The sequence below is a fragment of the Acartia tonsa genome, chromosome 6, assembly GCF_053477335.1.
Source record: "Acartia tonsa isolate MP-2025a chromosome 6, ASM5347733v1, whole genome shotgun sequence".
Lineage (NCBI taxonomy): Eukaryota > Metazoa > Arthropoda > Copepoda > Calanoida > Acartiidae > Acartia > Acartia tonsa.
The window spans coordinates 39,188,703-39,204,547 of NC_137265.1; the positions used below are offsets into that span (position 1 = coordinate 39,188,703).

At 30.9% G+C, this 15,845-nt stretch overlaps 2 protein-coding genes across 2 annotated transcripts in view; one reads left to right on the forward strand and one right to left on the reverse strand.

Annotated features, from left to right (window-relative positions):
* The window catches only part of LOC145322617 (multidrug resistance-associated protein 1-like), a 273,276-nt gene that overhangs the window by 232,964 nt on the left and 24,467 nt on the right, over nucleotides 1–15,845 (reverse strand). The gene's annotated exons all lie outside the window — the stretch shown is intronic.
* The window catches only part of LOC145323099 (putative cytochrome P450 49a1), a 45,860-nt gene continuing 44,437 nt past the window's right edge, over nucleotides 14,423–15,845 (forward strand). The window contains exons 1-2 of the mRNA XM_080165482.1: nucleotides 14,423–14,474; nucleotides 15,545–15,644. Coding sequence (XP_080021608.1) covers nucleotides 14,426–14,474; nucleotides 15,545–15,644 — 149 coding nt within the window. The 5' untranslated portion in view covers nucleotides 14,423–14,425. The remainder of the gene's footprint in view (nucleotides 14,475–15,544; nucleotides 15,645–15,845) is intronic.

Consider the following 15,845-nt stretch of genomic DNA (forward strand, 5'->3'; position numbering starts at 1 on the left):
TAACGCTATCTTCTGAATCAATATAGTTCTCCTTTAAAGACAAGCTTATAATTGACCCTGGGAAGCTTTATAACTATTTTTGTGGAGGATACCATCACCCTCCTAAGAGAAATCGCCCCTAACAAAAAGTAACAAAAAAAAATTGAAAATGAAAGTGTCTCTAGAGGCCGCAACGCTTAGAATATAAAGCAGGAAGTTTTTAGTTTGTCCCTTTAGATCCCACTGACCACTGAACCGATTGAGTCAAATATTTTAGGGATGCTTCATTGGCCATTTAGGTTATTTTATTTATGATAAACAATATTGGAATTTCCCAAGACTAGCGAGTGATTTTAATTTTATATCAAAATTAAATGTATTAAAATAACGTAAAATAAATGTTGATATGTGTATTGTACATATGAAGTACAATATATCCAATTCTCATAAATCAATCTTAAAACTAATATCGTCATACAGGTAATATATTTGTACCAGGGAAAAAAGGATAAGTAAATCAATGGGATCTCTGTGAGAAAGAGATATCAAATGGGGGAGATGAGAGTAAAGACTAATTACTCCCCTTCCCTAAAAAAAATTTTAGTGGTGTTGTAGGTTACCCCAAAATCGTATAAATTCAATAGATTTTACCACCCATCGCGCTCCATTTAACCTCCCCCTTCCAACTTTAATTACTTGAAGAAAAAAGTGTTTGAAAGCCTTTTCAGGAGAAAAGGACTAAATAATCCTATAAGCAGCACAGCAATAATAACCTGACAGTTTTTAAGATAAAGCGTTGTAATAATAAGATATTTAGTGTGTTACGTTTGGCCAGACTTCGATTATAGAGCAGCTGAGCTAATAGCAATTAATTTAATAACAGTATGTCTCAGAAACCGATTAATATCCGCTGTGACTTAGAATCCAATCTGGGCCATACTAAAAATCTAGTACATCATATCGCGCTATGCCTTATGGGGCCAATAAAACTGAAAATAATTGTTTCTAATTTTACTATCTGTAACGCTGTCTATATGTGATGCGACAATTAACTATTCTTGCTCACTTCTCTTACTTTTCACAATTTTTAGAAAATTTGACAAAAATTTGATTCAGTAAATAGTTTTATGACAAAATTTATTTTGTATATATCCCTGATTCAGTCTGTTCATGCTCATAGTTATAATCACCAGACTTATGTAAGAGAACAAGGATAATAACATCTACAGGTAGGGAATCTTTACAAGAAATTATGAATATTCATGTTCATAGTTATAATCACTAGACTTATGTAAGAGAACAAGGATAATAACATCTACAGGTAAGGAATCTCCACAAGAAATTATGAATATTCATGTTTAAAGTTATAATCACCAGACTTATGTAAGTGAACAAGGATAATATTATCTACAGGTAGGAAATCTTCACAAGAAATTATGAATATTCATGTTCATAGTTATAATCACTAGACTTATGTAAGAGAACAAGGATAATAACATCTACAGGTAGGGAATCTTCACAAGAAATTATGAATATTCATGTTCATAGTTATAATCACCAGACTTATGTAAAAGAACAAGGATAATAACATCTACAGGTAGGGAATCTTTACAAGAAATTATGAATATTCATGTTCATAGTTATAATCACTAGACTTATGTAAGAGAACAAGGATAATAACATCTACAGGTAGGAAATCTCCACAAGAAATTATGAATATTCATGTTCATAGTTATAATCACCAGACTTATGTAAGTGAACAAGGATAATATTATCTACAGGTAGGAAATCTTCACAAGAAATTATGAATATTCATGTTCATAGTTATAATCACTAGACTTCTGTAAGAGAACAAGGATAATAACATCTACAGGTAAGGAATCTCCACAAGAAATTATGAATATTCATGTTCATAGTTATAATCACTAGACTTATGTAAGAGAACAAGGATAATAACATCTACAGGTAGGAAATCTTCACAAGAAATTATGAATATTCATGTTCATAGTTATAATCACCAGACTTATGTAAGAGAACAAGGATAATAATATCTACAGGTAGGAAATCTTCACAAGAAATTATGAATATTCATGTTCATAGTTATAATCACTAGACTTATGTAAGAGAACAAGGATAATAACATCTACAGGTAAGGAATCTCCACAAGAAATTATGAATATTCATGTTTAAAGTTATAATCACCAGACTTATGTAAGTGAACAAGGATAATATTATCTACAGGTAGGAAATCTTCACAAGAAATTATGAATATTCATGTTCATAGTTATAATCACTAGACTTATGTAAGAGAACAAGGATAATAACATCTACAGGTAGGGAATCTTCACAAGAAATTATGAATATTCATGTTCATAGTTATAATCACCAGACTTATGTAAAAGAACAAGGATAATAACATCTACAGGTAGGGAATCTTTACAAGAAATTATGAATATTCATGTTCATAGTTATAATCACTAGACTTATGTAAGAGAACAAGGATAATAACATCTACAGGTAGGAAATCTCCACAAGAAATTATGAATATTCATGTTCATAGTTATAATCACCAGACTTATGTAAGTGAACAAGGATAATATTATCTACAGGTAGGAAATCTTCACAAGAAATTATGAATATTCATGTTCATAGTTATAATCACTAGACTTCTGTAAGAGAACAAGGATAATAACATCTACAGGTAAGGAATCTCCACAAGAAATTATGAATATTCATGTTCATAGTTATAATCACTAGACTTATGTAAGAGAACAAGGATAATAACATCTACAGGTAGGAAATCTTCACAAGAAATTATGAATATTCATGTTCATAGTTATAATCACCAGACTTATGTAAGTGAACAAGGATAATAACATCTACAGGTAGGAAATCTTCACAAGATATTCTGAATATTCATGTTCATAGTTATAATCACTAGACTTATGTAAGAGAACAAGGATAATAACATCTACAGGTAGGAAATCTCCACAAGAAATTATGAATATTCATGTTCATAGTTATAATCACCAGACTTATGTAAGTGAACAAGGATAATATTATCTACAGGTAGGAAATCTTCACAAGAAATTCTGAATATTCATGTTCATAGTTATAATCACTAGACTTATGTAAGAGAACAAGGATAATAACATCTACAGGTAGGAAATCTTCACAAGAAATTATGAATATTCATGTTCATAGTTATAATCACTAGACTTATGTAAGTGAACAAGGATAATATTATCTACAGGTAGGGAATCTTTACAAGAAATTATGAATATTCATGTTCATATTTATAATCACTAGACTTATGTAAGAGAACAAGGATAATAACATCTACAGGTAGGAAATCTTCACAAGAAATTATGAATATTCATGTTCATAGTTATAATCACCAGACTTATGTAAGAGAACAAGGATAATAACATCTACAGGTAGGGAATCTTCACAAGAAATTATGAATATTCATGTTTAAAGTTATAATCACCAGACTTATGTAAGAGAACAAGGATAATAACATCTACAGGTAGGAAATCTTCACAAGAAATTATGAATATTCATGTTCATAGTTATAATCACCAGACTTATGTAAGAGAACAAGGATAATAACATCTACAGGTAGGAAATCTTCACAAGAAATTATGAATATTCATGTTTAAAGTTATAATCACTAGACTTATGTAAGAGAACAAGGATAATAATATCTACAGTGAGGGAATCTCCACAAGAAATTATGAATATTCATGTTCATAGTTATAATCACCAGACTTATGTAAGAGAACAAGGATAATAACATCTACAGGTAGGAAATCTTCACAAGATATTCTGAATATTCATGTTCATAGTTATAATCACTAGACTTATGTAAGAGAACAAGGATAATAACATCTACAGGTAGGAAATCTCCACAAGAAATTATGAATATTCATGTTCATAGTTATAATCACCAGACTTATGTAAGTGAACAAGGATAATATTATCTACAGGTAGGAAATCTTCACAAGAAATTCTGAATATTCATGTTCATAGTTATAATCACTAGACTTATGTAAGAGAACAAGGATAATAACATCTACAGGTAGGAAATCTTCACAAGAAATTATGAATATTCATGTTCATAGTTATAATCACTAGACTTATGTAAGTGAACAAGGATAATATTATCTACAGGTAGGGAATCTTTACAAGAAATTATGAATATTCATGTTCATATTTATAATCACTAGACTTATGTAAGAGAACAAGGATAATAACATCTACAGGTAGGAAATCTTCACAAGAAATTATGAATATTCATGTTCATAGTTATAATCACCAGACTTATGTAAGAGAACAAGGATAATAACATCTACAGGTAGGGAATCTTCACAAGAAATTATGAATATTCATGTTTAAAGTTATAATCACCAGACTTATGTAAGAGAACAAGGATAATAACATCTACAGGTAGGAAATCTTCACAAGAAATTATGAATATTCATGTTCATAGTTATAATCACCAGACTTATGTAAGAGAACAAGGATAATAACATCTACAGGTAGGAAATCTTCACAAGAAATTATGAATATTCATGTTTAAAGTTATAATCACTAGACTTATGTAAGAGAACAAGGATAATAATATCTACAGTGAGGGAATCTCCACAAGAAATTATGAATATTCATGTTCATAGTTATAATCACCAGACTTATGTAAGAGAACAAGGATAATAACATCTACAGGTAGGAAATCTTCACAAGAAATTATGAATATTCATGTTCATAGTTATAATCACTAGACTTATGTAAGAGAACAAGGATAATAACATCTACAGGTAGGAAATCTTCACAAGAAATTATGAATATTCATGTTCATAGTTATAATCACTAGACTTATGTAAGAGAACAAGGATAATAACATCTACAGGTAGGAAATCTTCACAAGAAATTATGAATATTCATGTTCATAGTTATAATCACCAGACTTATGTAAGAGAACAAGGATAATAACATCTACAGGTAGGAAATCTTCACAAGAAATTCTGAATATTCATGTTTAAAGTTATAATCACCAGACTTATGTAAGAGAACAAGGATAATATTATCTACAGGTAGGGAATCTCCACAAGAAATTATGAATATTCATGTTTAAAGTTATAATCACCAGACTTATGTAAGAGAACAAGGATAATATTATCTACAGGTAGGGAATCTCCACAAGAAATTATGAATATTCATGTTCATAGTTATAATCACCAGTCTTATGTAAGAGAACAAGGATAATATTATCTACAGGTAGGGAATCTCCACAAGAAATTATAAATATTCATGTTCATAGTTATAATCACCAGTCTTATGTAAGAGAACAAGGATAATATTATCTACAGGTAGGGAATCTCCACAAGAAATTATGAATATTCATGTTTAAAGTTATAATCACCAGACTTATGTAAGAGAACAAGGATAATATTATCTACAGGTAGGGAATCTCCACAAGAAATTATGAATATTCATGTTCATAGTTATAATCACTAGACTTATGTAAGAGAACAAGGATAATATTATCTACAGGTAGGGAATCTCCACAAGAAATTATGAATATTCATGTTCATAGTTATAATCACCAGACTTATGTAAGAGAACAAGGATAATAACATCTACAGGTAGGAAATCTTCACAAGATATTCTGAATATTCATGATCATAGTTATAATCACTCGACTTATGTAAGTGAACAAGGATAATAATATCTACAGGTAAGGAATCTCCACAAGAAATTATGAATATTCATGTTCATAGTTATAATTATTAGACTTATGTAAGTGAACAAGGATAATATTATCTACAGGTAGGAAATCTTCACAAGAAATTATGAATATTCATGTTCATAGTTATAATCACCAGACTTATGTAAGAGAACAAGGATAATAACATCTACAGGTAGGAAATCTTCACAAGAAATTATGAATATTCATGTTCATAGTTATAATCACCAGACTTATGTAAGAGAACAAGGATAATATTATCTACAGGTAGGAAATCTTCACAAGAAATTATGAATATTCATGTTCATAGTTATAATTATTAGACTTATGTAAGAGAACAAGGATAATAACATATACAGGTAGGAAATCTTCACAAGAAATTATGAATATTCATGTTCATAGTTATAATCACCAGACTTATGTAAGAGAACAAGGATAATATTATCTACAGGTAGGAAATCTTCACAAGAAATTATGAATATTCATGTTCATAGTTATAATCACCAGACTTATGTAAGTGAACAAGGATAATAACATCTACAGGTAGGAAATCTTCACAAGAAATTATAAATATTCATGTTCATAGTTATAATCACTAGACTTATGTAAGAGAACAAGGATAATAACATCTACAGGTAGGAAATCTTCACAAGAAATTATGAATATTCATGTTCATAGTTATAATCATCAGACTTATGTAAGAGAACAAGGATAATAACATCTACAGGTAGGAAATCTTCACAAGAAATTCTAAATATTCATGTTTATAGTTATAATCACCAGACTTATGTAAGAGAACAAGGATAATAATATCTACAGTGAGGGAATCTTCACAAGAAATTATGAATGTTCATGTTAGTAGTTATAGAAATTTCACAGGAAATTCCCAACATTCTAATTCTCAGGGATCTTAAGGGATAAGACAATGGGCGATAAATCACCAGTGATAAAAACTAAAATTAATCCTTTTGTAGTTAAATTGTCGGTTGTAACATTTGGACACTAATACTTTTGTACCAACCAATTTAGATTACATAGCAGTTGTAAAGTCAACCATTCAGAATCATATTCATAAAACTTTGGGTACCAGTATAATTTACCAACCAATGTCCCCTCACTCCATGCTCTTTCTTTCTTAGCAGCGTTATGGTCAGACGAACTAGAAGGAACCATTACAAAAAAAGAAAATTACGTTCCCAACAAACAGACAGTCACACGGATTTATGAGAATTATAGAGAAGCTTTGCAAATAAAAAGTTAGGATAGGATAATTTGCTTTGATTGTAGTTTTTTTTTAGGGATTTTAAGGGATAAGACAATGGAGAACGATAAATTTATCTACACAACAATTACGATTAACAAGAATGGCTTCAGTAAACAAGAAATGATTGGCTAAAAAGTTTGAAAACTAAAATGTTTACACCAACGAAAGAACTATTGCAAATGATTGTCCCAAGTCTCCTCTTCTCCTTGTAGCACTGACTTTATAGACCTACACATGTTATTTATTTTTCTTTTGTTAGAAATAGGATTAGCACTATCATTCTATTCATTCATTTATTAATTCAGTCATTCTTTTGTGCTGTTATATAAACAACATAATAGGATTGGGCCGGATGTCTGGTTTGACCGGATACCGTATATTGAAACTATCCGGATACCGGATATCCGCTGTTGGTCAAATATCCGACCGGATACCGGATATCCGTCACTAGTAATCAGCTGGATATCCAGTATCCTGCCAAAAAACTATCCGGCCCAACCCGTCTGGTATCCGTCCGTCTGTCTGACTGCGTATGTTAATTAACTTCATTAAATCTGTCAGCTAGAAGGAGGGACGGACGCTGCAATCTGTAAAAAAAATATATGTGTTGGGGGGGTGTAAATTTTCTTTTGTAGAAATCGTTTCATGCCGGACATTAATAGATTTATTATTATTTGGATCTTACATTAGATTTTCATATTCTCTAATAAAGTGAAACTAGCACCGGGCTAAAATAACGATATCTTCCATCCACCCCTATTCTTCATCCCCTCCCCTCCTAGTAGTTAAACGAACTGATCAACAAGATTCGTGAAAGAAAGCTGAATTGACGATAATAATTTTTTGTTTTCAACATCAATTCGGACATTTTACGCTTGAGTAAACCTGAAGAAAAACCAATAGAGTTAGTACAATAGATTATTTATTTAAGATATATAAGTTGGAAAGAATTTTAATGTTAGAGGGAGATTTAAAATCTGCAGCAAATTCTAAGGATTTTTTTTTATAAAATTCGTTTTTTTGTATAATTCTTTATCTAAAAGCGGAAATACAATTTAAGTTAATTAATTTTGACATCTGTGATTGGTGGATTGAAAATTATCTGCGCTCTAATTGGAGAAGCTTAAGTGTCGCAAATCATTCAACCAATTAGAGTGCAGGTAGTTTCCAATCCACCAATCCTATTGGTCAAAATTTACGAACTTAAATTGTATTTCCGCATTCAGATATAGAATTGTACAAAAAAAAACTTTATAAAAAATCCTTAAAATTTGGTGCAGATTTCAAATCTCCCTCTAACATTAAAATTCCTTCCAACTTATATATCCTATTATTTATAAATGGTCAAAGTTATTCTTTAGGTGCAATTTCCTAGGGAGGGAGTGGACATTGGACTGTAAATTATACTGGTTATTAAAGTTCTCTTATTCATTGACTTTGAGTACTGATTTCAAATCTTGATACGTTGGTTTAAATTAGCAGTGTCTTAACTTTTCCACCAATAAGTTTGTCTTGCAGAAGGAGTAATTTTATTATTTATCATTGAGGATGTAATTCAATTCAACGTCCAATGTCTTATCCCTTAGGATCTATGGCAATTTTTTTACCGGCCCAAGTGTATATATAGTAACGGTATCTATAATATTAATTCTATTGGTAAATTGCTTCAAGGGGTTGAAGTCATTCAGTACAAATACTGTTTGGTTACGGTGAAAGTTTGCAATATACGTTTATTTGTAAATGTACATTGAATTGTGTTAAAAGATTTATTCAGCTACTCGTTTTATAGTGACTTGGCTGAAAACAGGCTAAATTATTCCCGTCATTCTTTTAAATACAATGCATGTCTATAGTTTGTAATTTGTATAGATTACCAAAGAAGATATAAAAGTCCTTCCACAGATTATGACGTCATACGATAGAATAGCCAATGAGGGGCAAGTATATACTGTAATTGACCAATGGTAAAATTTATGCTGGCCTCTCATTGGTTGTTTTATCGTATCACGTCATAATCTGTGGAGGGACTTTAATCATCTTCTTACCAAAGAGTTCTGAACTGATAGCAGATAAATAGCAGAAAACCATCACAGGACTTGAACGAAGCTTCTTGTAAAATGGAGAACTCAATCTTTTCAATGATTTAAGAAACTTTAAGCTATTCACAAGAAACCTTAATACTTTTTATAAAAGAATATGCAGTTTAAGCAGTTTTATTGTTAATTTATATTCTATTATTTGTAAAGACAATTGATGATAAATTGATGATCACCCCCAATTATGGTTAACAAAATTCCTCCTGTTGTTGATTGTGATTATTAGTGAATTATGTAATTTGGACACTGCTGTATAGTTTGAACCAGTCAAGATTTAATACAAGTTCCCACAATTTTTTATCCAACGAATGAGAAAAAGTGTTTAAAGATCTTTGGGTTCCAGTTTATTTTAGAGCCTATGTCCCCTCCCTTCCCTGCTGACGATAATAACAACCCAAAAACGATAACAATTTTGTATCAAATTGAAATAAATCAAAGTTAGATAACAGATCGAATAAATAGCCCAAGAATATATACAAAAGTTTAAAAGATACAAGACAAAATAAGAGATAACGCGGGATAGTTTGAGGCTATTTTTTGGCCCCTTTAAATACTACCTAAATACTAGAATGAAAGAAGCGAAAGAGAACCTTATACACTCATCTTTACTCTGCGAGAAACGGGACATAATATGTATTTTAAATTATATCAGCTTTCTAATTACATCCCTTAATTTGTTGGCTTAAAAACTTTAAACGAACCACAAAGTTTTATTTATTTGAACAAACTATATAGAAGTGTCCAGATTTTACACCATTATTGTCTTCAATCTACACAAAGAGTTTTTTTTGATGATGTACTTAACTTTATCATCCATTGTCTTATCCCTTAAGCTTCCTATCTTTATTAAAATATGCGCATATCCCTATGACTTTGACTCCCAAATAATCCCGCTTAGATTAACAACTAGGTGAAGAAACTTTGATAAATTCAACAATTGTATAATTCTATAAAATAGAGTGGGGATTATGAGGAGATTATTGTTTAATTAAGCTGCAAGGACGTACAAGGTCCCCGACCTTTGCTAAACCAAACCCCTATAAAGATTTTCTCCATCCTCAACCAAAACAAAATGTAACAAAATACTTAAATTTCTTATGATAAAGCTTTGCTTGGGTATATACTACCTTCGAAAAGTTTTTGTCGCTAGTACTTAATATGTGACAAAATATAAATAATATCGATATACATTAACATGATAAGAATGGCCTCTTTAGTATACAGTAGTCCAGTCAAAGTCCCAGCTGTCATAGTATATACAACTTATAACATAAAATCGTCTTCAGTAAATATAAATCATTCTGTATAGTAAAGTGATTAAAAGAATATGTGTATACCAATTCTGCAATTTAAATCATAATTACAATAAAGTTCTTTCATCAAAATCACAATTAAAAGCAAGGACGTCTGATGAAGGGGTATTTACACTACCCCCCCCCCCCCTCCACCAAATTTTAAAAAATTATAAGATGTTACCCCCCCCCCCTTTTTTTTTATTTTTACCACCTAGTTGGATATAGGTATATCAAAAATTGCATTTATTCTAAGTAATTGCTAATTGTAGACGAATGTGCTTCTTCAATCTCAATTTCAAGCAACTATTCAGATCTAAACAAAATCGTTCTGTAATTTTACAAGGTCAAGAAAGGGTTGGTAGATAATACAGGTTCCAATTTTGTACAGGAAAAAATTTAATATATATTAGCTTTCTCGAAATTTAAAAATATTTAGATAAAGGTTTCAATTATTGAAAAGTAAAAAATTATAGATATTCTAAAACTAAATTATCAATTTTTAGAACCAAAGTTTGATTTGTTATTTGCCCTTTTTTAATTGATGTGTACATTTTCATGCTACTGGGTGTTTGTCATTATGAAATATTTCTCATTGTCATTACTTACAAGTACCATAGTATTATTACATCATCTAACAGAATACAAATTAACAAGAATAATTATGTCAATAAATGGCGCTGATGTAATTATCAATTATTTAGAACAGATATTTAAAAAATACATGAAAATTTTTTTTAATCAAGAAGAAAAAACATATTATTGATTTCTTATTTTGGATTAGGGTTGGTTAAGTTAAGTAAAGTAAACAGAAAAATAATGTCATATATAACACGATAATTAATAAAGTCTAAATCGAACAGTTGTTTCGTCGAATGGACAGACATGCAAAAATTTCCTAATTATAGATTAGTTGCGCTACTGATAGTTTTTCATCTTTAGAAAGTAAAAGGGAGAGTTATATGCATAAAAAAGTATGACACTTTTAGTAGTGAAGTTGTTTAGAAACTGTAAGTTTGAGTGAGACCTGAATATTAATATACTATATAAAAGTGACAGGATCTTTGTATGTCTGTCTCGCTAACCGTTGAACCAAAATGGTTCTTCTTTACAATGTAGCTTCTCATAGGTCATTGGAAGGATTATAACTCTTTTGGCGAGGGAAACACCAACCCCCCTTCCTACCCCAAAAAAATAGATTTATCTAGAGGCGTAGCCAATTGTATAAAAAAAACGAGGATGGTTTACTATACAAACACAAAAATTTAATACTTTTTTTATTTGTACATAACAAAAAAAATTGAAATGAAATAAATAAGAATAGTGAGTCTAGCTCTGTTAATATTTGACCTGTTGCTATATCGACATGAGACAATTATTGAGTTTTTATTGATTTAGTAGCGTTGTGTGGGTTAGTAGGGTTTGCAAAAAGAATGCGAATTCTTTTACAATTAAAAGTACTCAACTTATTAATTTTAAAAAAATCCTATGAATTAGTTCTATAAGTATGTGCCCCTAGCTACTAGCAACTTATGATTGTTAGCAAGAAAACAGCCTAACACCACCATAAGAGTTGTATAAAGTCTCCAGAATAGAACTACTAGACCGAACCGACTAGGACTAAAAAGTTTTAGCTTTGCTTCTAGAGGCTGCAAAGGACTATTGAGAGAAGGTTTTAGGGGGTAGGTATTTTATTTCAATGTCTATGTTTCTTGAGAGGGTGTTGGTTATTAACCTTAAATTGGACCCATAAGAAGCTTCATTGTAAAGAAGAACAATATCAACCCAGGCGTTACCGAGATATTAAACTACAGACGGACACACAGAAATCCAGATACTTTTATAAGGATATATATACCATACGTTTTCCATGCACTTTCATTATATTTCAATCTTACTAAACATTTTAACATTGTACATAAACCTAAAAGATGGTTTATTTAATTTATCTATGTAAAATGTAAATGCAATATAATGTCGAGATAAACCAATTGAAATTGTCAGTCAACATTATGCCTCTTTTGTTAACAAGGATGACTGATATAAACTTTTTTGTGTGGTTGATATTGTATATTCAGTCATGATACTGTATTTATTAATAGCAAAAATTTTATAAATTTAGCGTACGTCTGTATGCAATAGCCCTGGTCGTAAGATTAGTCTTGTTAGAATCTTCATATCTATTTCAAAGTTTGATTTGAGATTTCTGTTACAAGTGGGTCCTTTGATGATAAGCCATGAAAAATCATGTATAGCATCGTAATACAGACAATTTTGTCACTAATATTAAAATAAAAATCATAAAATCAATAAATCAGTTATTTATCACTATACTGATAAATAACTGATATAAAATTCAAATCTGAGCTTGTTTAAATCTTTTTTCCTGTTTCCAAAGCTTCGCATGTAAATATGTTGTCATCCTTGTTGTGTATTCCGCCGTACGACTGTATTTATTGTGATATATTGGTTTATGCTTTTAGAATTGATAAACTATTACCAACAGGGATCACAAGGGATAAGACAATGGGCAAGAAATTAACACTCTCCCCAATGATGATTAACAAAATTAACTCTTATGTAGATTTGGACACTGTTGGTTTAAACCAACATATCCAGATTTGATTAAAGTACCAAAAATGTTTAAGCCAACAAAGTAAAGAATAGTTATTTCTTGCATCTTATTATAAACAGCTTTCCGCGGATATAGAATGTACAATTATAAGATTAAAACCGGTTTTCTAGCCCCGAGGTGCCGAAGGCACGGGCTAAAAAAACTGGCATTAATCTTATGATTGTTCATTTTTATTTTCGTAGAAAGCTGGATATAATACGATGCTAGACATAGTTTTTTTCGAATGGATGAGAACCGGTTCCTATCCACCGGATTCGAATGAATACGAGAAACTTTCTTAAAACTTTGAGTACCGGTAAAAATTAAAGTAAAATGTCCCTTTCCTCATGGTTACCAGTCAACACACAATATCTATAGGAGAATAGCTACTCTATATCTAGAGTTAATTCTTAAGCCAATGTATAAAAGAGTTGCCGTCGTACAAATATACACCTTCCTTAATTGTCAAAATTTACTGATGTTAATATCTTACTTGGTGAGGGGGAAGCCATTTTCAATATTAATAGTGGTGTTGAAACTCCCCTACACCCCCCTTCGGTACGTCTATGTTTTAAAGATTGTTTTTACTGCGCTTCTTAAGATATAATGGTCCTTGTTGTTATATTAAACTTCTCTCTCGTATTCATTCGAATCCGGTGGATAAGAACCGGTTCTCATCCATACGAAAAAACTATGTCTCGCATCGTATTATATCCAGCTTTCTACGAATTTAAAAATGTACAATCATAAGATTAAAACCAGTTTTTTTTAGCCCGTAAACCGAAGGCACAGGCTAAAAAACTGGTTTTAATCTCATAATTGTATTTTCCTTATCCGCGGAAAGCCGTTTATAATACGATGAGAATAACTATTATGAGTCTAGGGTTTTAGCCTGTCTGTTGGTTATGCATGCAATAGTATGGTTTTGAATTGGAAATGCTCCATCGTGTCGTATTGTTTGTGGGTTCAATATGAAAAGTTTATAATAAAGCATTCATATTAATTTTTTAAATCTACATGTTTTGACACAATTTATATATTTAAGAATGTATAGAGACGTGGAATTAATGAAAGTTTTTTTGTAAATATGGATCTATATATTTAATTCAGGAAAGGGGACATTGGGCTGTTTATTGCATTAGTCCCCAAAGTTTTAAAATAACGTTTTCTTATTCGATGAATTAACAACTTTGGGATTTTATTGCTTGGTGCATTAGGTTGGGTGTCTAAAAGTTTAAACCACTGATTGTAATCTACAGAGGGGGTAATTTTGTGTATCATCAATGGTAATGTACATCAATTTATAGGCAATTGTTTTATCCCTTTAGATCCTTGTATAGTGTATACAAGTTATTAATCTGCTATTGTCCACTCCCTTCCCCACCTATTTGATAAGAATTTAAATAAATTCTAAAAATTCTTTTCAGGTTAAAAATGAAAGGTTTTAAGCATCTTCCCGGCCCTAAAAGCTATCCGCTAATAGGTAATTTTTTGTAGTTTCATTTTGTTAATATTTTTATCCTATTGGATTAATATTTTTTGTGGTTTATTTATCCTTTAAAAATTCAGTTTAGTATTTCCCCCCCCCCCCCCGCCCCCCCCCCCTGAAAATGAATATGAGGAAATAATTACCCATTAAATCCTACTTAAATACACAAACCTAGAGCTAAAAGTCTAAACCTGTCCTATTACTCTGACTGTGTCTCAATCAATGGATAAAGAATATAGGTGGATATTATGTCAGGGGGAAATCATCTTCAATTTAAGTTGCTATTGGTCAGTTTGTTCACCCAATATGAGTGGAGGGGATGGGGTATAGAGGGGAATTGTTATTTTAGCCCACTGTGTTTTTATTTTTTAGAGAGCATGAAATCGGATGTAAGATCCAAGTAATAATATATCCATAAATCAATCATGCAACTAACACATTAATATTTACACAATTCTGTTTATACTATTTGCAAAAATATAATATGCATCTTTTTCAAATTGAAATTACGTGGTATTTTTATTTGAAAGGTTAGAACCAGGGCTCGGCAGCCGCGCCTCAGCCACGCAAGTCTCATATTTTAACCTGTTTTTGTGCATAATCAAATTATGAAAAGATGGATAGTCTGTTCAGGAACAGGTTTTGCCATCCAGCTACATTTTAAAGTTTTAACATCACGAATTCACTTAGGCTCAAACGCGGCTGTCGCGCAGCTGCCGAGCCCTGGATAGAAATATCGTGTTTGACATTTTACGGAGAACAATTACAGCGTAAAACCTTTTTTAATTAGTTCCATGCAAGGAGAGGTGGGATAGACATTTGACTGTAGATTACATTGTTTTTTTTAACAGCTTACAAACTTTGGGGACTTTTATTAAATTTTTTTGTTTATCATCATTTGGAATATCCATATCAATTGACCGTCCATTGTCTCAATCCTCAAAATGATTCTAATAATTCTTTTTTTCTTTATCTTTTCAAAATTAGAATCGAAAAGAAGGGTCGACATCCCCTCCCCTCCCCCTCCCCCTTTAGGAGACTCTATTAATATAAATGATTTCCAGGCAATCTGTTGGGTTACCATGCGCCTGGCATAGGACGAGATCCCAAAAAATCTCCCCAGATCTGGAAATATTTCAACCAAGTGTATGGACCCTTGGTCAGGTAAAGTTTTGAATTTTTTTCTTTGGGATAAGACAATTGACAAATAAATCCTCCCCATTTATTATGTAGTTAAAGATTTTGAACCAACGAATGAGAATGTACATGGATATAAAACTTTGCTTAAAAGTTGTTCCATAATATGCAATTTTTATTTTAAAAATCATTAATATCCTATGAGATTTAAAGTCATGAAATTTGTTT